Below are 27476 nucleotides of genomic sequence, written 5' to 3'. Positions count from 1 at the left end.
AGCCCATTGTTTTTAAATCAGTGTTAAGTAGTAGAAAGAATCCTGAATTTGGAGCCATAAGGCCTTGTCTCAAATCTTATTGGTTCTCCCACTTACTACTTATATCAACTTGACTGTTTCTTTGACTCAGTTTTCTCTTTTGTCAAATAAAAGGACGGAACTAGATGATTTGTTAAGAGCCTTTCAGCTCTAAATCGCATACTATGTTCTAATTTCCAGTGGAGAATTAAGGAATTGTTTTTGCCCCCCACCCCATGGAAATGAGTAAAAGAGAGAATTCCCAGATTTCAAAACTTCAAAACAAAATAAGTGAGTTAAAAATGTTAAAAATAAAATTTTGGCAACACTTACTCCATTTTAGTTTAAACGTGTGTGTGTTTGCATGTATATTTTTAAACAGCAATACTGGTGAGTTAATTTTTTGCCTCTTGGGGTTTTGGCAGAAATTGAGGTTGTTTTTTTTTTTCTCTTCTATCTCTTCTCACTTGTTGCACTCCCCATTTACCTCCTCTTGCTCACTGTCTCAACCCCTCCAAGTAGGGCATAGTATATAGCATTGAACTGGATTTGCATTTTCTGCCACATTTATTGAATAGAAATTTTATGTTCTCTATTCTAAATTTAAAAGTAAAAGAATATAACATTTTATAGTGATCTCTTCTATGTTTTTTTTTAAGCCTCCTCAATCATCTAAATGAAGTTGTTTTTTAACCATATAGCCACTCAGTAATTATTCGGTCAGTGATACCTTAATGGTCACCCTGGATTTTTCTGGGCATGTGCATGTATTTTCACCTTAATTATTTGATTAACTTATTAAATCTATTTATCAAGCCCCTTTTAGGAGTCCAGTTTCATTTGGGGTATTGTAGTACATGTGTATTATCCACACAGTTGACTGAGGCCCAAAACACTTTTGATTCTGGGGCATCACCTTAAAATGTAATTGGTGGGGACAGCTAGGTGGCTCAGTGGATTGAGAGTCAGGCCTAAAGATGAAGAGTCCTGAGTTCAAATCTGCCCTTAGACACTTCCTAGTTATATCACCTGGGCAAGTTATTAACCCCCATTGCCTAGTCCTTACCGTTTTTCTGCCTTGGAACCAATCCATGGTATTAATTCTCAGATATATTAAAAAATATAATTAGGTAATATTTTTTTAATTTAATTGGGTAACAGTAAAATAAATAAAAATACACTAGAACACAGATCATGTAACTATGTAGGTCAAGATGTAGCCTGTAGAGATCCTTATGGATGATTTCGGGGTTCCTGTTTCTATTTGAGTTCAACATCACTGGTGCAGGGGATTCAAGAGATGCCAGAGACTGAGCTCCCTGAGCTGAGAAGACAAGACTTAGGTATACAGATACATGGCAGTTATTACTGTTTCAATAATAACAATCATATTAATAATGGAAGCCAGAATAGGATCCCAGTGAAGCAGATAGTTACAAAGTACTTTAGTCCTTTGGAGCCTTAGACCTTTTTCAAGAAATTGTGCGTTTCACATTGTCAAGCTGTGTACTGTTAATTTTTAACCAATCATCTGGCTAACTCTTCAGAGAAGTTCCTTGTCTAATATAGACTTTTCCTTGTAAGCTGATCCCCAAATAAAATAAAATGATTCTTTTTGCAAAAAAGAAAAAAAGATGGTGAAGCATTTTGTATACACCATCTCATTTGAGTCTCACAGCAGCGTGTGAGGGAGGTGCTATTGTTAACTCCTTTTTGACAGCTGAAGAAAGGAAGTTTGAGAAGAGGCCAAGGATAAATACTACAGTTATTATTAATCCCATTTTACAGTTGAAGAAATTGATGCCATAAGAGGTTGAATGACAGTCATATAGCTAACCAGTTTTGAAGTCCAGATTTGAACCCAGATATTTTGAGGGGCAACTGGGTGGTGTAGTGAATAGAGTACTGGTTCTGGAGTGATGAAGGTCTAAATTCCAATTCAGCCTCAGATACTTATTAATTGTGTGACCCTGGACAAGTCACTTAACTCTTCCTTAGTTTTCTCATCTGTAAAAAGAGCTAGAGAAGGAAATGGAAAACCACTCCAGTATCTATACCAAGACAGTCCCAAAGGGATCACAAAGAGTTAGACATGAGTGCAAAACAATAACAGCAACTTTCATGACTCCAAAGCCCCTTTTCACTATTCTTCTCATCTGGAAGGCACCATGTGTCTTTGCAGTATACAGATGTATATCTGCAAATGCAGATGTCATTGCAGTATACAAAATGTTATTATTGTTATTATTATAATTATGGAGAATGCAAGAGAAGACATATTTCCTGTCCTCAAGGAGTTTGCAGTCTAGATGAGATTCTTCTACATGAAACAATTAGAGAACAATATAAGATGCCCTATAATTAAAAACGAAATCACGCACCAAATATAATCCCCCCTGATTGCTTCATTGAACTTCTCTGTTTTAGGTAGAAACTCATCTTCCTACAAGGTCAAATGAACTCTGAAACTCATACCTCCTGCCCCTTCCTGCCCCCTCCCCTCCCCTGACTGGAGAGGGCAGAGGGTGCACTTTGGAAAGCTCCATTCAGATCCGCTGTTTAAAAAGGTGTTCCAGGGAGTCATCTCATCGTTTTCCACCTGGCTGCAGTACTTCATCATGCCCCATACCCGGCTCATCCCCAGCTGCAGGGCACCCTTCTTCCCCAACCTCTCCTCCTCCCCACTCCTTTGAGCACTTCTTTGTGCTGTCTTCCCCTATTGGATTGCCAGCTCCTTGAGGGGAGCTTTGCTTTTCTTTGCATCCACAAGGCTTAGAATTAGTGCTTGATACATAGTTGGTGCTTAATGACTATCTATTTACTAGTGACTAAGTTCAGTAGGAATTCAGAGAAGGGAACGTTGTCTATAGGGAACTGACAGTTTCAGAACCTTGAATGAGAATTCAAGTAGTTCTGATCTGAGTACTATTTTTATAAGTATTAGTACTGGAAGTCCTTTCTTTTACTCCAGCTTTCCAATAGCCTGAAAACTCATGATACAAAGAATCGCCTAAAGAGTAACCACATTTTAATTATTCTTGTTATTATTTTTAATTACTTCTCCTCAGCCAACAGCACTAAAGAAAAGCTTGAATGACTTCAGAATTTTGCTTAGGACCCAGAGAGCATTATCTTCCTTGGCTAAGTATTAACCCTCAATATATTTTTAGGGGACCAAATTGGGCAGAATATAGTAGAGTGGAACTTTTGAATACCTCATCTCCAAGCTCAAGGTCCAGAGATGTCACCCAGGATTTTAGCATGAAGGAAACCTAGAGATCACCTTGTGTAATTCATCCCTGAATAAGAACTCCCTCTATAGCATCTCCCACAACCAGTCCTCCAGTCTGTGCTTGAATACCTCCAATGATGGTGGGCCCATTTGTCTTCCCTAGCCTGTTCAATTCTTGAGCAGTTCTAGTGATTAGGAAGCCTTCAGGGATATCAAGTTTAAATTAACTTAAAAAAATAGTACCTCCTTCACTATTGATTATCTCCAATCAATATCTTATTTCTACATAATTATTGTCTGTTGTCTGCTCCATTAGACTGAGCTCCTAGAGAACAGGAACTTTATATTCCTCTTTCTTAATAATTCTAGCCTTTAGCATAGTGCCTGGCACATAGCAGGCACAGAATAATGTTTATTGACTGACGACCTCTCTCTGTTGTTCCTAGGTCTTTCCCTTTGGGGCCAAAAAGATCAAGTCTAATCTTTCTTCCATGTAATAGCCCTTAAAATGCATATACCTAAACACTCTAATATGTGCCCCCTCAATCTTCTTAAGAGTCAACATCCCTAGTTATTCTCCCTTGACAAATTCAGCGGGCACAAGCTTGATGCCCTTCATTCTGGATGCCTTCCTCTGGACACTCCAGCTTGTCAGTGTCTTACCGTCTCACCTAAAATATGACAGGTAGACCTGAATACAATGTCTGATAAGTGTCTGATCAAGGTGGTGTACAAAGGGACTAGCACCAACTTATTTCTAGAAACTATGCCTCCAATGGAGCCTGAAGACACGTGTTTCAAAAGTAGTGCCACTAGCATATGACTGGAGGGAAGGTGGAATGCTGGGAGGAGGATTCCATTTAAAACTGAATATCTGGTCTGGTTGACTAAGCAGGGGAAATGAAGGAGACATCAGGGAGACCTCCAGTTAAAAAAAGAAAAAAAGGCTATATTTTTTCATTGGTAACATTTCCAATCAAAAACTTTTGACCCTATTTTTTTTAATACTTCCTACTTAATTTCCAAAAATGTTCTCTTTAACAGCAGTAGGAATCACATTATTTTAAATGTTGCAAGATTTCCTTCTTGGTTGGGAAAGGAGACTGACTGGGAGCTACTCTGTTAGCTTTGGAGTACATAGTGTGACACTTAATTTTGTTAAATCACTAATGAATCCCGGCAAAGGAAGTTGCCTTTTGCTGGATGGAATTGAAACTTGTCTCCTTTTCTCTTTAAAAAATGTGGAGCATCAATTGTCAGTAACTAAGCCTTTGGCAATAAATAGTTCTTTTGACTAACTGTTAAAATACCTTTGCACTCAGATTGCAATGGGAGAAGTTTTTTGCCCGGGTTTTCCTTAATCTCAGTGTCGTTCCTCTAATTTGGACCAGTTTATTTTAATAAAATTAAGTTGTCATAGTTATATAGTGGAGATGAAATTTCAAATTCCTGTGAATAAGATGTGTACTATCTCACCCAATGGGTAATGCAGTTTGGTCAGACTTTAGGGATGCCAAGATCATTCACTGCATCCCCAATCCTTACCAGTCATCCTGATTTTTGTCTTACCACTGGCAGACAGAGTAAGGTTGACTTTGGGCAACTCTGCCTCATTTAAATCAATTGCCTGCCCACATTTGGACATCATACCATGTCACTGGTCCTCTTCAAAAATGAAGGATGAACAACAATGATGCCAGAATTGTCTAACAAAGATCACTTTTGGCCATCTTTTGGCACAGGTTAATGGCTTCCTTCAAGGAAACATGGACTTCTGCCTTCAGAAATCTATTTGAATAAGCTAGTGTATACTCTGGTCAGCATGGGACTGGCCATGTAAATGGCTATAATTCGCAAGGTGCCCTTCTATTGCTTTGTAATCAGGGTCCAAGAATGAGTTCAAGTCGACATAGAATGATAGAATCAAAGAATGTTTGGAAGGAACTTAGAGATCATCTAAGTCCAACTTTATAAATGAGGAAACTGAGGCCCAAAGAAGTTATGCCACTTGCTAAGATTCACCTTGATATTTGGCCTCAGAATCAAAACTAGAACTTGGGCCTTTAGACTTTTAATTCTATTCTCTTTCCAAATAATCTTGCTATTGTTAGTGCCATAAGTTTTAATTATGAACCGTGAAACAAAAACTTTCAGAGGGGAATTTCTTATTCTTTATTATCTGTCAGATAGATCTTGAGTGAGAAGTAACTTTTTTCCCTCATCCCAAATGTAGGGCAGCTTGGATAGTATTTCTCCCTTTGGAGAGAGAAAATGGGAATAATAATACCACCTCGCATTTCTGTGGCATTTTGTGGCTTACCAAGTGGTTTCCTCACAACAACCCCATCAATCATATAAAATAAATATTATTATCTGTGTTTTAAAAAGGAAGATACCAAGTCTTGGAGGGCTCATGTGACTTTCTATAACCACAAATTCTGTCATACAAGATTTAATCTTAGGTCCCCCAATTCCTGCCACAATGCTCTTTACCACAAAAGCCAATAGCAGTGACCTTCTCTCTCACTTTTGAAATGTATAGAAATAATTTCATCCACAGAGGGGCTTCCCATTGAGGAAACTGAGAAGTTTCCTCCAGCATACAGACTTTGAAGACACTTACATAGTGAGAGATTAATCTAGTATAAAATAGCCAGTGTGTGTCAGAGATGAAACTTGAACTCAGGTTTCCTGCCTCCAAATCGTGACTTTCCCCCATCCCAGAGTAGGCTGCTTCTCCAGAGGTGCCTCTGAGTTTTCAGAGTTTAGCTATGTTGTACTTTAATGGAAATGTGGCATTCAGGAGGGCCTTTGTGGGCTCCAGTAATGGTCTGTAAGTCCCTGGTCTGGTTTGTGGAACCTGCCAAAAGGTACATCACAACTTGAAGCTTTAATATTTGGGCTTTCAAGTTGGCAACTCTGGGTCTCCAAGCCTTGAGAAGCCTAGTTAGATAGTGTTTTCCTCCTGGTTTTTGGAGCCTCAGTAACTTTCAGAGGAGAGTGTCCCCCAGCCTAACCAGGAATTCAGAAGCAGACGTTGTTGAGAACCAGTGTGTATTTATTTATACTCATTTGACAAAAGAATCATAAAAAAAGGGGGGAAAGCATAGATTATAAAAAACTTATGTCCTATTATTTAGAAAATGATTAAGCTATGTTTGAGGTTTTTTTCTCAAAGACTATGTCAATCAGTCAGTTAACAAGCATTTATTCATTTATTTTAAACCCTTAACTTCTGTATTAAAATTTATTCTAAATATGGGTTCCAGGGGGCAGCTGGGTGGCTCAGTGGATTGAGAGGCAGACCTAGAGACCGAAGGTCCTAGATCTGACCTCAGACACTTCCCAGCTGTGTGACTCTGGGCAAGTCACTTGACCCCCATTGCCTAGCCCTTACCACTATTCTGCCTTGGAGCCAATACACAGTATTGACTCCAAGAAGGAAGGTAAGGGGGGAAAAAAAAACTAAAAATAAATAAATAAATGAGTAAATGAATGAATGAATGAATGAATATGGGTTCCAAGACAAAAGAGCACCAAGACTAGCCAACTGGAATGAAGTGACGTACACAGGGTAATATAGCTAGGAATAATAAGGATTTATTAAGCACATACTAAGTACCAAGCAGGACAACTAGGTGATGCACTGGATAAAGCACTGAGCCTGAAGTAAAGAAGAATAATCTTCATGAGTTCAAGTCTGGCCCAGATACTTTCTAGCTGTGTGACCCTGGGCAAGTCACTTAACCCCTGTTTGCCTAGTCTTTTCTGCTCTTCTGTCTTGGAACTCATTCTGAGACAGACAGTAAAGATTTTTTTTTTAAATGTGGATGGTTAAAAGAAAAGGAAATCATTACAGGGAGGATGAAGAATGGCGGGGCAGGGATGGGAGAGCAGTAGACATTCTCCTAAACAGTAAATTGAAGATAATCTCCATGCTATAATCAGAACATCAAAGAGTAGTCCTTCCCTCATCCAATCTTTTGTTGAGCCCTTGCATGAACTTGGTTCTCAAATGAATCTTTGTACATATAAACAGCTAAGAGATGTTGAATAATTGTGTATCCAAACAAAACCAATTGGCAAGAACATCTGGTGCTACTCATAGGAAGCTCCTGGCTATCGATCACACCTTGAAAAATGAACAGGGCGTGCCCCATATTCCCTTCAAAGGCAGGAAGGGTTTAGTGAACTGGGAAAATGGAGCCCATGTGAATCATAAACATGCGGTGTCCCTTTGGTCTGGGGAGATCATTATTAACTATGACACAGAATCTCTCTTTTTCTAATTTCATTATTCTACTTGCTATCGCAGGGCCTCAACTTCTTAGACATTCAAGAGAGATTAAAATTGGAGGAGGGGATGGGTGAAAAAAAAAAGACTTAAAAACTCTGATTAACTCAGAAAACATATTTGCTTACTTTACCGGGAAGTTGGTTTTTTTTCCCTTGTGTGTGTGTGTGTGTGTGTGTGTGTGTGTGTGTGTGTGTGTGTGTGTGTGTTTTCTCTAAGAATGCCAAGAGGGGATTAGCTTATAGCTGGTATGTTTGCCAGCTTTCTTTTGATTTTCAGGTTTATGTAATTAAGGAGTTCCCAGAATGATTTAAGATTGTCATGTGCTCAAAACATATTCTCCTTAGATGTGTTAGATATAGAGGTCAAAAAAGATCCATTGAGTGGAAGCTTTTAAGTCTTCTTAACCATATTTTGCTTTCTGACTAGCCAGAATGAGTTAGATAAAACAGAAAACCTAAGCAGGAGATTAAAGTAAAAAATTGACTAATGTTGAAATAAATCTAAAAAATGGATGACCAAGGGTAGAATCTTAGGATGATCAATTTAGAGCTTGAATGAAGCTTTAATGCAATTATTTAATCTACATTATAGGTAGATTACATTATATAGATTTCATATATTTATGAATCTAGTTATTTTATAGCTATGGGGTTGAAACTGAGATTAGATGATTTGTCTAAGTAGTAAGTGAGCCGAAAATCAAACTCAGATTATCTAATTTCAAGTCCTTTGCTTTTTCCCCTCTGGACTAAGCTTACTTTTTTAATGGAGAAATGATTCATCTTTTAGCAAGTATTTATCAAGTGTCTATTGTATTTGGCTGAATGCTTGCTTAGTCCTGTGCTTGACACAGTGTAGAGTATGCCTTTTGTTCAGTCATTTTTCAGTCATGCTGTACTCTGAAGAAGAATCTGTTGTGGTCCATTAGATTGTGAGCTCCTTGAAGGCAGGGACTTTCTTTGTCTTTCTTTGTACTCTTAGCAGTTAGATAATGCATTGCATATAATACTCAGTTGTTTTCAGTCTTATCTGATTCTTAATGGTCCCATTTGGAGTTTCCATGGCAAATACTGGAATGGTTTGCCACTTCCGCTCAATTTACAGATGAGGACATCTAGGCAAATAGGGTTAAGTGACATGTCTGAGGTCACAGAGCCAGTGTTTGAAGCTAGATTTGGACTTGCGTCTTCCTGAGTCATAGCCCTAGTCATAGTCTATTTTATTTTCTTATTCAAGGATCTCTGGGCAGTAATCTTTGATAATTTCTTGTAATATGATGTTCAAGATTTTTTCTTGATCATGGCTTTCAAGTGGTCCAATAATTCTCAAATTGTCTGTCCTAGATCTATTTTCTAGGTCAGTTATTTTACCAATAAGTTATTTCACATTTTCCTCTGTTTTTTCTTTCCTTTGATTCTACTTTATTGTTTCTTGCTTTCTCATGATATTAATGGTTTCTAGATAGTCAATTCTGATTTTCCTCTGTCATTTTTTGGTTTTCCTTTTTCAGTTGGCCCATTTCTTCTTGTATCACTTTCATTTCTCTTTCTCATTTTTCCTCTGCCTCTATTAAATAGTTTTTTAAGTCCTTTTTGAATTCTTTCAGAATCTGTTTAATCCATGTTTTTCTTTTGGACTTTGTGTGTTTTTCCTTTGCTTTCACTTTTCCCTTCTGTCCATATATTGTTCTTTGTCTCCATAAAAATTCTTTAGAGTTAGATGCTTTTTTTTTTTGTTTGCTCATTTCCCCTATCTAATTATAGATAAACTTTAGGGGGGTGATGTAATGGTCTAAGAGCTGAGAGCCTCTTCCCCCTACTGATTCAGTTGATCCTCGAGATGCTGATAGTTTAAAGACTTGCCTCAGAATTAGCTGGATCTCACTGTGATCTTGATCAGGTCAGGGGCTATGTATTTGATCCAATCAGGCACACCCTTGATTGTCCTATCTTGGAACTTTGCTCTGAGCTTTTGGGTTTTTCTTTACTTGAAAGTTGTTTCACCCTGTCTCCTTATGGGTTCTTTCACTACTGTATTTGTTTTGTGGTGATATTTTAATCTTGATCAAAGAAGAGTTTCATGGTGGCATGGAGCTGCTCAGGATTACTCTGCTATCTTGGCCCCACCCCCAGAAGTCTTTGTACATTCCACTGCAAAGATTAAAACTTAGGGGAGACTGAGACAGGTAGAAATTAATTTCTCTCTGTAAGGAGTATTAAGGATTAAAGAAAATACAGAATAAGAAACACGTGCCTAGGCTAGAGAGGCCTAGACAAGACCTCACCTACATTATGAAAAGAGCCATGTCTGCTCCAAAAAGGAAGTCCAAAAGAGAGGCCCCAAAGCCTTTGCAACCAGGTTAAATCCCTTCTCAATCTCAGCCCACCTGAGAATTTCCGTGAGATTACAAAGCATTTTGGGGAAGTGGAGCAAGGAATTGTGGGGATTGAAGTCCAGAGTTCAAGTCCAATTTTACACCACTTCATTTAGATAGATCTTTCCCTTCCTAATCATTTTATCCCCATTTACCCTCAACTGATAAACTGGGGATCATGAACTTTTCTGGTTCATGGTTCCACTTTAGTTAACAGTTGTTCAAAATCATATCTTAGAGAACTCACCCGTGAACTTCTATATCAGGCTGTGTCATATGAGATGAATTCAAAGCAAATGGCTAGAATATTAAGATAATAATACAATAACAAAATACAATAAAGATAATAATACAATGATTTACCCTGGACCTCACTGTCTAAGAACAAGGTATGTCATTTATCTTTTCTACCACTCCACCACTCCTCCAGTGTTCTCTGGTACTTTTAAAAGGATTTTTATCTCTCTTACTCCCCTTTAAAGAGGTTTTAGGTGTTTATTCTCATGGCCATTGGTGTAAGCCCCCACCAGTTATGTTCTCCCAATTTTAGTTGTCCAAGCACTTCAGTTTCATTTAACCACTTAAAGGAATAGGTTTTACAAAGAATATTTTCATCGAAGATATGGCAGGATCAAACATACCAACATTCTCCCCATTGCTCCCTTCTGAGCAAGCATCTAGAGAACTCCCCTACACATACACACCCTACCCTACCCCTCCCCCTGTATACTATCTAAGGTTCTGGGGAGAAGAAGGGAATTAAGTTTGCAGCTCAGCTCAGTTCCTATATAATAGTCCCACCAAGTTCCAAGTCCAAAGCTCCCTGGGCTTGAATCCAAGCACTCTGGTTCCTTGGGGCTTCCCTGATGAGCTGGCAATAACAGATAGTCTAGAATCCTGATTCATCTAGGATCATCGTGGCCTGAGCTCCCTGGTCTTAGGACTTCACTTTCTGTGCTTACTTCCTTTATGTAGCCTTCTCCAGCCCCTCTACCCACTCTTCAATTCCTTTAGTATGCACTAGCTATACTACTTATCTACTGGGCACTGGGCAAATCTGATTTTGTTAGTCTGTTAATGTATATGAATCCATGAAGAGAAAGAGACAGATACACAGACACACACACAGAAAGACAAACAGAGACCCAGAGACAGGCAGACAGAGAGTCTCAAAGACAGAAAGGGACAGAGACACACACAAAGAGTGAACAAACACTTTTAATAGAGACTTACCGTCATGTATAGGGCTATTTCTTCAAAATTCTCCTTTGTCCCCCTCCCCCCTTTTTATGGTCCATTCCTTTACAAGAGCTTACTCAGAATACAATAAAATTCCACTTAGATTTACCTGGAAAGAAATCCCATTATAAAAGTACAGGTAGCAACTAAACAGATTTTAAGGGTAAATGATGCATCTTTGTCTGGAATTGGTGAGTGAGAGTAGAAGAATGAAATGGAGAGGGAATAAATTCACCTTGTCATTGGGCAGCTGAAAATTCTGTCTAGTCAGATCAGTCCTTAAGTGGGATCGTGAGCCTTCATGCCAAGGCTCCAACTTCTCATGGTTATGTTTAATTTGGGGTAACAGCACCTTTCCTTGCAATTGGTTGTCTGGTGCTGGTCTTTGGACACATGTTCCTGGACCTCAGTTCTCTTTATGGGGCACAGAAGCTCTAAGGCTTCCCTTGTTCCACAGTGGCTTTGCCTCCCATGATTCTTCAGTCCCTTCTTCCAGAAAGAAACTATACTTCCCATCAATTCTCTTGTTGACAAAGGACTATGCAACTAGATTACAATTCCATCAGGGCAAGAATTACATTTTTATGTTGTATTCTCATCACCAAGCCCGGGGTTCTACACATTAAGTTTTCACTAAATGTTCACTGTTCATAAGATTTTGCAGAAGTAAACAAACCAGCCCAGGATATGCTCATATTTTCAGAAAGCCTGTAGCTTAGAAACCTTTGGTTTAATCCCGTGCTGCTTTGGATCGTGGCCTGGAACAGACTCCAGTAAAGCTTCCATGAAACTATTTACAGCAGTGGAAATTGGCTGGAATGCACCCGAACTCCATTCCTGACCTTTAGAAAAAATCCATTTTAAAATGCAGTTCCCTAAGATCCTGCCCCATCTGCTGTTCTCTGCCTGGCCAGAAATAAACTTATGCTGTTCTTTGAGTAGCATACCTAGAAGATTTTGCAGTGAAGTAGCAATAATGTTATTAGCAGAGTAGGACAGCAATATAATACAGGGAGGACAAGTGTGGTCCATGTGCTGCCATGTAGCCCACAATGCACCCCAGTGTAGCCTAAATCAGATTAAAATGCAATTGGGAAATATTTAACAAAATAAATGGAAATACAATAAAACACAACTAATATGATATTTTAAAATTAAGTCACTATGCCTCCTGCAGGGATTCTTATGTGAGGTTTAGTGGCCCCCATTTTTATCTGTTCAACATCATTGGTCTACATGAATCATCTGGATATTCATGTTGGGATTTACATTTATTCTTCTTTTAAAAAAAAACCCTACTTTCTATCTTAGAGTTGATACTAAATCTCAGGTGCAGGGCAGACGAATGATAAAGGGCTAGGCAATTGGGATTAAGTGACTTGCCCAAGATTACACAGCTAAGAAATGTCTGAGGCCATATTTGAACCCAGGGCCTTCCATCTCTACCCTTGGCTCTCTAACTACTGAGCCACCTAGCTGCATCCCAGGGACTTACATTCTAATGGGGAAAACAACACATTAAAAGAAGTAGAAGGGTTGGGGTGAAGAAGAAGGTGGAAACAAAAATCCAGAAAGGTGAGCAAGGAGTCTGGAGAATAACAAAAGAGGAAACCAGTGAAGACCAAGAATAAGTACTCCTAATTAGGAAGAGAATTATGAGAGATCAGTATCTTAGAAGCTATGGAATGCTAGACCACTAAGGTATCTAGGAGTTTGGAGAAGAAGAGGCAATGAGATCATCACTAACCATTGAAATATTGGGTATGGGAGAAGCTAGATGGTTCAGTAGATTGAGAGCCAGGCCTAGAGCTGGAAGGTCCTGAATTCAAATTTGACCTCAGGCACTTCATAACTTCCCCATTGCCTATCCCTTACTGTTCTTCTCCCTTAAAACCTATACACAGTATTGATTCTAAGATGGAAAGTAAGGATTAAAAAAAAACACAGAAATATTGGGGACAGAAGCCAGTTTGCAGTAAAGGTTGGGGGCTATTGGATTTTAGCTCTAGTTATGGAAGGGACATGAGAGGGCATCCTGGTTCAATCCTCTCATTTTACATCTGAGTAAATGGAGATTCACCTGAGGAGCTTCAGTGGCCTGCCTAAGGTCAGAATAATGAAAAGATGGCTGTAATGAGTTCTCTAGTATAGAAAGGAAAGAAATAGGACCATGAGGTGATTGGTTTAGAGCTAAAGGGGACCATCCAGGCATGTAGAGGGGAGTCAACTGAAGCCAAGAGAGGTAATTAACTCAAGTATAACAAGCAGGAAGCCTGAGACTTAAGAGTCAGGTAGAGGGTTATGGTCAATGTTGATGGCTTATTTATTAGGTGAAGGAGAATTAAACAAGCTCACAGGGAAGGAAAAGAGCTAAGGAGAGATGGGAGAATTTGGGAATGGGAAGGAGAGAGTGTAGAAAACCTCCCACCTCTCCCAATTCCTCCCTTCCCCACCAAGGGACCACATGTGATCATCAGAAGGAAGCTTCTTGAGCCTGGAAGACTTGGGTGAGAATTCACAACTTTCCTTGATATCCCAGTTAAGCTACAGTTTGTCTCCCATGTCATATTTACCAGGTATAAAAATAGTCACTACATAATGCCAAGACCAAAAACACAAGTGAAAGCAAACACAAAGAATGGGAGAAGAAGCCATCCCTCTGTCATCTCTATGTGCATACCTCAGCAGTATTGGGGTCAGTTTCAAACTCTGAGAAGGATATAGACAACCTCATGTCAATATGGGTGATGGAGAGTGGGCCACCCTTCTTCCACTTTGAGGGTCTAGAGCCTTGATGACAAACCTATGACATACATATCAGCACTGACACGCGCGTAGCCATTTTTGATGACACGTGGCCTCATGTGGGCTCAGTGTGCTTTGGGGCCCAGGAGCCACCCAGGGAGCCTTGTATCCACAACCATGGGGGTGGCCATGCCCTGGCCTGGCCTGGGAAGGGAGGGCTGTTCCACTGCTGGGTGGTGACCCAGGCAGCTGGGACTTCTGGGGCTCCTGCAGGGGCGGGGAGAAGGAGCAAGGACTGGCAGGCAGGTTGGCAGGAAGCAGCTGCTGCTCTCACAGCGCCCACACTGCTACACCCCCCCAGGGGTGGGGTGGGGTGGGGAAGGGCCAGGGGAAGCCTGGGTGGGGCTCCAGCTCATGTGCAACAGCGGAGTGCCTGGAACCCATTACCAGACACTTTTAGCACCCTGAAAAATATAGCAATGGCTTTACTCACAATTTTTCTCTCTACATACTTTTGTGAGACCTTATTCTCAGTGGAAAATAATATAAAAACCAACAAAAGAAGCAGATTGAAAGATGAAGTTAGTAGCACTTGTTTGGGCTTGAAGTGGACAAAATACCAACTTCAATTGAAGATTTAACCAATGAAATTCAGCAACAAAAAAGTCACTAATAGGAGGCCAGTTGAAGAATTCCCCTTCCCCCTCTCTTATCTTAGTTCACAGTACCTCACACAAGTTAAATAGTATCAACACCAACAAAAGAAACTGACTGACAGGTGAACAAAGAAGTCACTAAGTAGGTAAGGTAAATAATTAGTTTTTGGTTTATTAAATACAGCTATATATTACAATTATACATTTTTGTTATTTAAACTATAGATATCATGAAATTATGGGTTTTTTTCTTGAAGTGACACACCACCCAATTAATGATCAGTTTTTTGGCAAATTTTGACACACCAAGCTCAAAAGGTTGCTCATCACTGGTCTAGAGCAAGAATTCTTTACCTGAAGTTGATAGGCTTTCAAAAAGTCTGTGAATAGATTTCAGAGGGTATGTGAACTTGTTTTGGGAGGGAAACAGTCACTTACTTATTTCACTAATCTCTAACTGAAATTTAGCATTTCTTTCTATTTTGAATCTTTAAAAACAAAAACAAAATCCTTATTCTGAGAAGAAGAGGGCCACAGGTTTTACCAGATTGCCATAGGAATGTATGATACAAACAAGGTTAAGAATCTCTGACCCAGAGAATGGAATAGCTAACTTATCTTAACCTTGAAAATGACTTTCTTGGAGTAAAATGTGAAAAAGTCAGCATTTGTCTTAATATAACATGTACGTTCCCCTCAGATCTGGCTTATGTATCCTGAATGAAATTTCTTTATTTCTTAATGCCATAGATATACCTTAACCCTTGCTGGTTTCAGTCAATCAGTCAAAAAGCATTTATTATTCACTATGTGCTAAGAAAGACAAAAACATTTTAATAGGGGAAACAACCTGTAAATAATGACATTCATACTCTGTATGTACAAAATATAGATAGGATAGAAGAAGTAAGGTCAATTCTGAGGGAAAGTATTGGCAAACTAGGAAAGTCCTCTTCTAGAAGGTGTGATTTGACTGGTTTCAGATCTGGCCTCAGACAGTTCCTAGCTATGTGACTCTGGGAAAGACACAACCCCCATTGTCTAACCCTTACCACTCTTCTACCTTGGAACCAATATAAAGTGTTAATTCTAAGATGGAAGGTGAGGGTTTTTAAAAAAGTGGAATTTGGGTTTGGTCTTTTAGGAAGCCTGGAAGCAGAGGTGAGAAGGGAACACATTCCTGGGATGGGGGGTGACCAGAAAAAGGTGGAGAATCTAATGATGGAGTGTGATGGGTGAGGACCAATAAGAAAGTTAGGACAACCAAACCAGAGAGTATAATGGAGGTGAAATTAGAAAGACAGGAAAGAGGCAGGTTGTGAAGGGTACATTATGTGCTAAATAGATTTTATTCTTGTTCCTAGAAGTAATAGGGAGCCACTGGAGTTTGAGTGGAAGAGGAGGGTGATATGGTCAGTCCTTTGCTTTAGGAAAATCATTTTGTCAGAGTGTAAGATGGGATGCATCAGGGAGAGATTTGAAACATTTCCCACTAGCTGCTCTCCTTGGATTATGAATATGGTCCCTGGAAACCTTATCATTAGGAAACTCATCCCTCATAAATTCCATCAGCTCTTATACTCATGCCTCATCAGGAATCTTTGTATTATCTGCCCTTGATTGGAGGACTGGAAGGAGGAGCAAAGAACTTTTCCCAGGGTCCATTTAAATAGGACTTCCAGGCCAGCAACTCTTCATTTCCCCCCAGTGGCACTCCTTGGACTGGATTTTACCATTCCCTACTGGGTACTTTCTTCCCCAGCCTCACCCTCCTCACCCCCTCCCTTTTACAACTTCCTTTCCCCATTAGATTGTAAGCTCCTTGAGGACAAGAGCTAGTTTTCTTTTCCTTATTTATGTTGGCAGCTCTTAGCCTACTGCCTTGCATATAGCAGATACTTAATAAATGTTTATGGACTTGACAGGGAAACCAGTCAGTTTTTTTCCAATAGTTCTGGTGGGAGATGATAAGGATTTGTGCCCAAGTAGCAAGAAGGGGGCATATACAAGACATGACATCAAGGTAGAAATATCAAGACAACAATAGATTGTGGATATGTAGGGTTAGTGAGAGTGAAGATCAAGGATCACCCCAAGGTGGTCAAAGCAATTGTGTGACTTAATGAACCCAATGGATGGTGGTGTTCTACCTAGAAATAATAATAGGAAAGGTGGGAAGAAGAGGAAGTGTTTGGGGGCAAAGATAATGTGTTCTCTTTGGAACATGTTGAGTTTGACATGCTTATAGAATATCCATCCAAAGATATCCAAAATGCAGTTGATGATGTCATAGGAAAGAGACTGGAGAATATATATATATGTATATATATGTATACATGTTTACATGACTGAAAACAATTTAACAACAAAAACTGAGAAAAGAAAGGAAGCAGGAAGAGGGCATGTGAAAGAAATCCGTCATTTTTGCTTAATTTCAGGTGTGAAAAGTCTCAAGTTTAGGAATCCAAGTACTCTCTGTCTCTAAAATAATGTAGTGATGGGGAGGAATTCTTTGTTTAAATAAATGTTTGTTGTTGGTTCTCAGTCATTTCAATCATGTTGATGCTTTGTGATACCATTTGGGTCTTTCTTGACAAAAATACTGTAGTGGTCCTTCCCCAGCTCATTTTAAAGATAAGAAAATAGAAGGAAACAGGATGAAGTGGCTTGGCCAGGATCACACAGCTAGTACTTGAGGCAGGATTTGAACTCTGGTCTTCATGATTTCAGACCTGGCTATCTATCCAGTGAGACACCTAGCTGCCCAAATTCACACACACATACACATATACACACACGTATACATATATAATATATATAAAAATATAAATAATGTCTACATACATGTTTTTTACTTTTCAAAAACATCTTATTTTATAGATGTGGTTTGAGCAATGCTCAAAATTGCCATAAAATTGATAATTATATACAGATATTGTTTCATTTATTCTCCTTAAAAATACCATAAAGATAAAGGAGGAATTACTTCTCCTCTGTTTTCTAGAAGACAACAGGGAAGTCTATTTTGAATTTTAATGACAGATTCAGTGCTAAAGCCCATTGCTCCTGACTCTTCCTCCAGCATGCTTTTCAGGATGCCACCTCTGAGGCAGTACCCAGCTCCTCTGCCATGCTTTCTTTGTGCTTTCCTCATTTTTGTGTTTCCAGGGAGGTTCCCCTTTCTTCCCTATATCCTGAACCTCAAGGTCTAAGTATGTTTCAGATTCTTCATGTAAGTGTGCCTGGCATAGTGGACAGGCAAAACAGATTCCTTTGATGCCCCGAAAGGAAATGAGCTAAATGTCCTAATTTGATGTATTTCAGGATCGTCTCTTTTTCGTCATGGAATACGTAAATGGAGGAGACCTGATGTTTCAAATTCAACGTTCCCGCAAATTTGATGAACCTCGATCTCGATTCTATGCTGCGGAGGTCACATCAGCACTCATGTTCCTTCACCAACATGGCGTCATCTACAGGTTAGCTGCTTCTTCTTTTCTTTGGGTTTTTAAAAATAAAAACATCATGAAATCTCTAGACAGTTGGACTCATTTTGGCTCCTCTCCCGCCGGTCTCTTAGCAACCAGCTTTAGATTAGTTGTTTGTTCCAATTTGCTTACATAGAAGGGCTTTTTTTCTTTTTTTCTTTTTTGGCTGTTTATCATTGTGAATGTTAACATTTGAATGGTCCCTGGAGCCCGGGCCAAACGTGTGTGCCAGTTTTGTATTAAAGCACAAGCAAAGCATTTTAAAGGGCTTGGCACAAAGTGACCTGGGGGTGACCTTCACCTTCCCCTTGAAGACCAACCACCATCCCTTCACTTTTCCCTTCAGTGCCATAGATTTCCTCCGTTTCCCAACTTTTGCCACTTCCTGAGTTTGTTTATCTTAGCTGTCTCCAACAGATAGGATCGGGAAAGAGGAGTCACAAAGGGTTCTCAGTTTGTGATGCAGGGGGAAGGGGGGAGTCAAAGGCACCCAACAGGAAGTGACTATTTGAAGACCATTTAGCCTTGCTTGTTGCCCCCCCTGAATCTCCCTTCCAAGAAAACAACACACACACACATACACACACACTCACACTCACACTCACACTCACACACTCACACACAAAATCACTCCATTTCCAGTAAGGAAGACGGTCCATTTACGCAGGCTGCTCTATGAGGTCAGGAATTCTGGGAGGAGTGACTACTTATTATTAGAAACAGGGACATTAAAGGTCCTCGAGGGATTTTTTTTTCAGCTACTGTCAACGGCTACATTTAGTTAGTTGCTCTTTCCTATTTTTTCCTCCTTTTCTGAAATACAAGTCAAGGGATTTATCGCTATTGGCCATAAACCACTGCAGCCTTGGTTGAGTCCACGTAGGTCCCATCTGGCCTGACTCAAATCCCAGGCCTCAATCAATCAAGTATTGATTGGATCACCTTGTACGGTCAAGGCACACTGGGGACACAGGATGTGGAAAAACAACTAACCAACAAGACAGGATGTGATCTCTGCTAATCATGCTGTCTGGGGCACAGAGATGTTTCTGCCCTTGAGAATCTCAAGTCTGGTTGAGGACCTGAGATAAGAAAAGGCAATCCAAAATGCAAGACAGTGTTTGAAGAGCTTAGTAAGAGATCAGACTATGAGGTCAATGGGAGATGAGTGAAAAGACAAACCATTTTGGTTTGGAAAGATCAAAGAATGCTTCACAGAGAAGACTTCGCAGGTTGGTTTGAAGGATGGATACTTTGGAGTTTGAGGTGGAACAGTAAGGGGAGGAGATGTTTCCAATCATGAGGAAATGATGAAAAGAAAATTATACAATCAGGAATGAGTATGGCTCATGAAAGAATGATGAAGGCATGGACTTAGCCAGAGAAGACTTTTCTTAGAAGGACTACAAATAGAAATGCAACCACAGGTGGTTTTCCTTTTGAATAGTGTTTTCCATATACTCATATTAGTAGTAATTAAAGAGGCAAGGTAGTCCAGTGGAGAGAGAGCAGGCTAGAAGTCAGGAAGAGTTCTGCCCGTGATACCTACTGGTTATGTGTCACTGGTCAAGCCTCTGAACCCCTCAGGGCCCTAGTCAATTCTTTAACACTATAAATTTCATGGAAGGTGCCAACATGAATAGATGGAAGGCATTTCCTCATCTGAGAGTTCCTCACACCAGGTCCAGTCCCTCTCTTTATTCATGATAATGAAGAAGAAGATGATGATGGTAGCTGGCATTCTTGTAGTGCTCACTCACATAATAATAACAATAATTCACATTTTTATACTATTTTAAGTTTTGCAAAGCCTATTACATACATTGTCTCATACGATATTCAACAAGTCACCATCTCAGTTCCCGTTAATCAAAGCAACCAAAAAAGGTAAGCAGATAGGATGTCTGTGAAGCAAGGTAGTATAATAGAAAGGGCACTGAATTTGGAACCAGAGGACCAGAGTTCAAATCCCAACTTTGTCTCTTCTGATCTGTATAACCTTAGGAATGTTACTTAACTTCTATGGGCCTCAGTTTCCTCATCTATAAAATGAGGTGGTTGGATAAGATGAGCTCTGAGATCCCTCCCAACTCTAAATCTATGATCTTAAGAATGTAGACCATTTTCTACCATGGGAATCTCTGGAGTTGCATCAGGAAGGTTGGATGCATGCACCTCAAATGCTCAAAAACATTCATTTACCCCCATTATCTATTAAATAAGATCCAGATCCTTTGTTTGACCTTAAAGGTTTGCACAGTTTTGTCCTACTTCTCACTAGATGAATTCTCTTGGTTCCTCAATATCCATTCATCCCACCATATGCATTTCTCTTTTTGGTGTCTTTGCTCCTATTATTTCCCCATCCTGTCAGAAATGCTTCCCTCTATGACCTACCCCTGAGCCTGACCCAGTCCTGCTTATCCTTCAAGGTCCAGTTCAAATTTCATCTCAATGGAGCTGCACTTTCTAGGTCAGGCCCTCTCCTTTGAACTCTTATACTATTCATTATCTTTTCCATTCATTTCTTACTTGGCTTATGCTGTCATGTAGTTCCCATTATCTTGTGTGTGTATACACAAAGTCTCATCAACTAAACCTTAAATTTTTTGAAAGTATAGACAGTTGAGAAATTTCCCCAAGAGGCATGTGTGTATACACATACCCTCGGCTCCTGTATTCCTCTTGGGCATCTCAGCTTTCTAGTTTTGAGTCTATAGGCAGATAGATTCTCTGCCTTGTGGATTAACCAGACCAATGACCTCTCTACTGCCTACTTGGGTGCTGAGCTTCCAGCAGAAGGGTCTGAGCCACAAAGGGAATAGGGGGATTCCAAAACTAAAGAGAGATTATTTTGGAAACATCTGTTGTGTTGTATTATCTAAGTCTTTCCTCCCTTCCTCTGGTAGTAGTTTTTGACAATCTAGCAGGGCCAGGGTTTGAAGGATTAGCTTCAGTGCTCAAATTAAAGTTTAATTCTCCAGCCTTGCCTACTGGAATTTATATACAGAGTAATTAGCAGTTCATTTGCCAATCTCTGAAAACCAAAAGAAGAGGTCACTTCTCAGGCCATTTGCTTGCAGTTGAAAGGAGACCCAAAGTGATAAACATGACCCCACCTTTTTCCTTGGGTGGGATTCCCATGTCCTGTCTCACATGTAAACATAGCTTCTGTTAGGGTAGCTCATCTTCATCCTCTTCCTTCTCGTCCTATCCCCTCCAATTTTTGCCCTCTCCTTTTGTCCCTCTCTCTTCCTTTTCCATCCCATCCCACCTCTCTGCTGATTTCTTGTCCCCCTTTCTCTCCCATCAGTTTGCTGGGCTTTGCTTTGGCTTATGTGGGATCCCTTTATACTCACTCTCCTGCCAATGATGACTGGTTTTTCCTTTTTCTACACTCACACACACATGTGTACTCACATTTTTGCGCGCACGCACACACACACACACACACACACACACACACACACACACACACACACACACACTGAGTTCTTGACTTCCTAGGCTAATAGCATGAGAGACAAGACACATATTTCCATTCAAAGCTCCCAGAGAGCAGAGAGGAGAGCACAAGATTTTCAAGAACGGCCATTCTGAAATGCTTTCCAGGACTAAAAGGGCTAAGCATCAAAGTCCTCATGGGGACAATTGGTTTATGTAGTGAGGAGGGGAAAATGGGGAAGAATGCAGATGACATGAAAATGCCAAAAACCAAGCATAAATCTTGGCAAGATGAGCATTCCCCATTGTCCTCTTGGTTTCTAAATAGTTTTTGAGACTCTCTCTCTCTCTCTCTCTCTCTCTCTCTCTCTCTCTCTCTCTCTCTCTCTCTCTCTTTCTTTTTTCTCCCTCTCTCTCCCTTTCTCTCTCTCTCTCTTTTTTTCTCCCTCTCTCTCCCTTTCTCTCTCTCTCTCTCTCTCTCTCTCTCTCTCTCTCTCTCTCTCTCTCTCTCTCTCTCTCTCTCTCTCTCTCTCTCAAAGTTCCTTTCAGTTTCCTGCCAATAGTGTCCAAAACTTCAAAGTTTCTTTATAAGGTACAGATAAAATTCAGTACCTCAGGGTCATAGGAGTTAGAGCTAAACTTCTCACTGTACAGATGAGGAAACTGAGGCCTGGGGAGACAAGGTGACAAAAGCAAATGAGTAACAGAAGAAAAATGGTGTAATAGAAGGGGGCAGACAGCTTAGGTTTCCATCCCACATTTGATAGTAGTTAGTGGTGTGATTCTTTCTCTACCCCCAGCCTCAGTTTCCTCATCTGCAGGGAATATTCTAGCTGACCTTGAAAATCCTCCCCAACCACAAACCCTAAACTTGTCCTTCTGACTGTATCCTCCACATCTAGCCAGTTCTCTTTGCACGCTGCCCCTCCTTCAAGGACGTTGATGCTCATGCACATATATGTACATGCCTGAGCTCACACATGGACATCTGGACAAATGCATGTTCATGTGTGTGCACAGAGAGATGAGGGTTTTAAGTGTAGCTCTGGTGGAGGCAAACCATCAGCCTACCCAATAGGATTGTGGATTTGCCGTCCCCTTGAATGTTTTCTTCCTCCATTCATTGTATGCTCAGACCTTCCAGCCTTTGACTCTTCCACCTAATGAGGCAGTGCAGTGGGGCAACGGATGGGACCTTGGACCTAGAATCAGGAAGACGATTTCAAATCCTGCCTCAGACATGACCTAGCTGTCTGACCCTGGGCAAGCCGCTCAACCTCACTCCATCTCAGTCTCTTCATCTATAAAAAGAGGATTGAGAAATAACAATAATCACAAGGATGGGATAGGGATCAAATGAGGCGCCTTGTAAAGTGCTTTGCAAATCTCAGCGTGTTCTATAAATACTTGCTCTTAAGTGGTCAGAACAAGGAGAGAGGCTGCCTTTTGGGCTCTGTTTAGACAACGGTTGAGTTGGGTGCTTTGGCCAAAAAAACTTGGGTTCCAGTCCAGGCTCTGACCTTCTCCTCTGCAGGACCCTCCATTGCAGATAAGGAGAATTGGGCTTGTTCTGTTTGGACAGAACCAGAAGCAGCAGGTGTCAGCTGCAAAGAGTCAGTCTGAGGCTTGATGGCAGGATGAACCTCCCAATGACCAGAGAAGTCCAGAAAAACAATGGGCTGCCTTGAGGGGTGAGGCTGGGTGAACCCTGAACTAAATGTCCTCTGAGGTTCCTTCCGACTCAGAAGCTCACATTTTGTGATCTCTGCTCTCCCATTTGTTCAGAGGAGATCTTGACTCCCCTGCTGGTCTCCTGGGGGTGGGGAGAAGCTCATTTAAAGTCCCATGTATGAACCCAGCCATCATCCCAGTTATTGGGAGCTTCTGGCCTTTAGCCACTGCAGGGGCAAACTGCAGAATAAGGAACCCTCTCGAGCCCTGGATTTCCACACTTTCACTTTGTCCACATCAGGGTAGTTAACAAATACTGAGGCTTGCTATTTCCTGACCACTAAGGGGACAAACTGCAGGATTCTTGGCCCCAAGACTTTTAGCATGGCTAATGTCTAATAGGGGCTTAATTAATGGTTGCCACTTTTTATGCTGATTGTGTTAATAAAAGGTAAATAACAACCTAAAAATATTCATCATAGTATGCTGTGCCAAGCTGTGCCGTAGCCTACCTATGGTGCCGTACTATACAAGATGGCATGTTGGGCCGTACTGACCATGCTGTTCAGTACCAGGTCCCCAGATACATCTGCACAGAATCCAAACCTGATAACCCTTTCCAAATGCATATTTCAAAAGCTGCATCCTCTCCTGAGCAGGAGAAGCAGAGACCCGGAGGAAGAACTCAGAAATTTCTTCTGAGGGACTTGGGGACAGAATGAAAATCTTAGTAGAACTTTCTAGCCTAGAAAATGGCATCTATGGTCTTTTATGATATATCCAAAAAAATCTTTGCAGTCTTGTCATATACTGGTTGCCTTTCCATTATCTCCAACCAAACCATACTGGTCTTTTCTTGGTTTCTCACAGCACTCCATTGACCATCTCTGTGCCTTTGCGTCCATCAGCCCCATATTCCTGGAGTACATATCCTCCTCCCTTTTGCCTCAGAATCTGTCTCTTTCTTTAAAAAAACAACTTAATGGCCATATTCTGTATGAAGCCATTCCTGATTCTCCCAGCTGTTAGTGCCCTTCTATCTATCAACCTTGAATTTATTTATATTCATTTTCTTTATAGTTATTCTATATATACTTGTCTGTTCGTGTCTTCTCAGCCCCTAGTAGATTATAAGTTTCTTGAAAGTAAGTATTAATCCATTTACTGTATTCATATCTCAAAGGTGTATCCCAATGTCGGGCATCAAGTAGAGTTGTTGTTGTTTTTTAATCCTTACCTTCTGTCTTAGAATTGATATAAGTTTTGGTTCCAAAGCAGAACAGTAAGGGAGAGGCAATCAGGGCTAAGTAATTTGCTCAGGGTCATACAGCTGGGAAGTATCTGAAGCCAGATTTGACCTCCCATCTCTAGCTTTGGCCCTCTATTCACTGAGCCATGTAGCTAACCCCACATAGTAGGTTCTTGATCACTGATTGTTAATTGATTGATTGGCAAGAGAGCCAACAGACAAAGGAGGCAGAGTTTTCTTTTTTCACCTTGCCTCTTTTGTGAAGGATTGGGGAAAATGGGAGGCAGTATTCTATAACAGAAATATTGTTGAATTTTGAATCATAAGACTAGGGTCCAAATCCCAGCTCCACCATTTTTTCAAGAATAAATCATTCAAATTTCTCAAGTCTCAGGTTTGTGTCATCTGTTGGATTGTGTGATCTCTAAGAGCTCTTTGTGCTCTTGAGCTGTGAGTCACAGTGGAGGCTGTAGTAGACACAACGCTGGCAGAGAGAGATGTTTCAAAGAAGCCTGTGGGTGGAAGAAAACCAAATGGAAGCTTCTGTGAGAGAAGAAGGATGGGAGATGTGATCTATGAGGAATGGCCTAAATCAACCATAGCAGGCAACTGATCTAGGCTGACATCCCAAATGGAGAGCTGTGGTCACTCTCATGCTTTAGGAAAATTATTTTGGAAGTTCAATGGAGGATACATGAGATAAGGGAAAAGAACAAGTTATTGGTGATCTCTCTGTCTATCACTGTCTCTGTCTGTCTGTCTGTCTGTCTGTCTCTCTCTCTCTCTTCTTATCTTGTCTTAGAATCAATGCTAAGTGTCAGTTCCAAGGCAGAGTTGTAGTAAGGACTAGGCCAGTGATGGCAAACCTTTTAGCGAATACATGCCATGCCCCACCCTCTCCCCAGACTGTGTGCTGTATCCCACCCCCTCCCACCTTACCCTAGACAGGAGAGGGAGAAAGGGAAGGGAGTGACTTAAGCACTCCACTCAGGAAAGGGAGTAAGAGCTTTCATTGGGTTGCTTGGCAGAGGGATGAGGAGGCATAGTGGAGAGGGGGAAGGGAATAGCTCTGCTTGAGTCCCTCCTCCTTTCTAGTAACTAACTCTAGCAGACTATGATATGCATGCCCACAGAAAGGTCTCTGCATGCCATCTTAGGCATGCATGCCATAGTTTCATCACCACGGGCTAGGCAATAGAGGCTAAGTGAGTTGCACAGGGTCACACAGCTAGGAAGTATCTGAGGTCATATTTGAAGCCAGTACCTTTTGTTTCCAGACTTGCCTTCCTATCCATTGAGTCACCTAATAACCCTGGTAATTTCTTCAGAGTTCTCTTGATTTTGCTCATTTCACCTTCATTATTTTATGATGGCATAGTCCTTTAATCACGCAACCTCTAATGGTCTCTTCTCAATCCTTATCTTTCTTGATTTCTTGGTATCCTTTGATATGATCAATGACTATAAGAGAGCATTGCTCTCTTAGTGACATTTTTCTCTCTTGATTCTCCTTCTGAGGGTTTGATCGCTCCTTCTCTGTCTCCATTTGCTGAGTGTTCATTCCTGAAATGCCTACTAACTATAGATGCCCCTTAGGTTCTGTTCTGGGCTCTCTTTTCCTCTTCCTCTATTCTATCCCACTTGGTGATCTCATCAACTCCCAAGAATTGCATATGATTTCTAGATCTGGGTATTCATTCATAGCCTTGAATCACCAGCTGCCTTTTGGACATCTAAAACCAGATATCTAAAACTCAAAATGTCCCAAACAGAACTAGTCATTTTTCAAATCTTCCCCCTTTTCCAATTCCCTATTATTGTTAAGGTTACTATCATCCTCCCAGTCACCCAAGTCCATTACTACATTAATATCACCTTCCTCAAAAAGCCAGATTCACTGCCAAATATACCATTTCTACTTTCACAATATTTCTTGTATATGTCCCCGTCACTCTATTGACACAGCCACCAGATGGTGGATCTCTTGGTCCTTTGGGTTTTCGACAACGATTACCAAAACCAATATCTGGGGCTTCTGTTGGACTTTCTGAAATATGATCTTTGTTACTTACACAGTTTGTTAGTCAAACTGTCAACTCCCCTGCCTGGACTAAGTCTTTTTTTTTTAACCTTTACCTCTTGTCCTAGTAACAAATCTAAGACAGAAGAGCAAGAGCTAGGCAAATAGGGTTAAGTGACTTGCCCAGGGTCACACAGCTAGTACATGTCTGAAGCCAGATTTGAACCTAGGTCCTCCTGACTCTAAGTGTGGAACTTTATCCACTATGCCACTTAGCTGCCCCAGACTAATAGTCTTCTATTCCAATGAACATTTATTAAGCATCTACTGTATGTCAGACACTGTACAAAGCTCTGGTGCTACAATTAATAAAAAAAAAAGACAATTGCTCTTCTTAAGTAACATAACCTAATGACCAGCCTCTCAGCCTCCTGTCTTGCCCCACTTCAATCCATCCTCTTTTCGGTTGCCAAAATGATTTTTTTCCCTAAAGCACAGATCTGATAATGCCACTCTACCACTCATTGAGTTCTAAGGCTCACTATTACCTCTGGGACCAAATAAGAAAGTCTTCTATTAAGCATTTGAAGCTCTTGGCCCCTTTCCCACTTTTCAGTCTTCTTTTATTTCACTGCCTTCCATGCACTCTACAATCAGGTTTACACTATCCTATTTGTCATTTCTCCAGATTAATACTCAGTCTTCCATGTCTGTGACTTCATACTGGCTGTCCCCCTTGCCTGGATTTTCCTGACCTTCAATTTTTTCTTAAAGCCAGACTTTCTATACCAACACTATGGATTGGTTTTAAGACAGAAGAGCAGCAAGGGCTAGGCAATGGGGGTTAAGTGATTTGTCCAGGTTCACATGCTAGGAATTTGAACCTAGAACCTACTATCTCCAGGACTGACTTTCTGTCCACCGAGACACAATTTTACCTCTTATTTTCCCTGACCTCCTTCAAGACTCAACTCAAATCTCACCCTATGCACGGGGCAGCTTTCCCAACTCCCCAACTTCTGGCACATCTCAGATTACTTTCC

At 40.6% G+C, this 27476-nt stretch overlaps 1 protein-coding gene across 1 annotated transcript in view; it reads left to right on the top strand.

Moving 5' to 3' along the window:
• Nucleotides 1-27476, top strand: part of PRKCE (protein kinase C epsilon) — a 693187-nt gene that overhangs the window by 551668 nt on the left and 114043 nt on the right. Inside the window, 1 exon segment of the mRNA XM_016423091.2 lies at nt 17886-18040. Within this exon segment, the coding sequence (XP_016278577.1) occupies nt 17886-18040 (155 nt within the window).

Source organism: Monodelphis domestica, chromosome 1 (genome assembly GCF_027887165.1).
Source record: "Monodelphis domestica isolate mMonDom1 chromosome 1, mMonDom1.pri, whole genome shotgun sequence".
In the NCBI taxonomy this organism is placed as follows: domain Eukaryota; kingdom Metazoa; phylum Chordata; class Mammalia; order Didelphimorphia; family Didelphidae; genus Monodelphis; species Monodelphis domestica.
The sequence above is the reverse complement of the archived record's forward strand: the minus strand, read 5'-3'. Positions and strand labels throughout refer to the sequence as shown.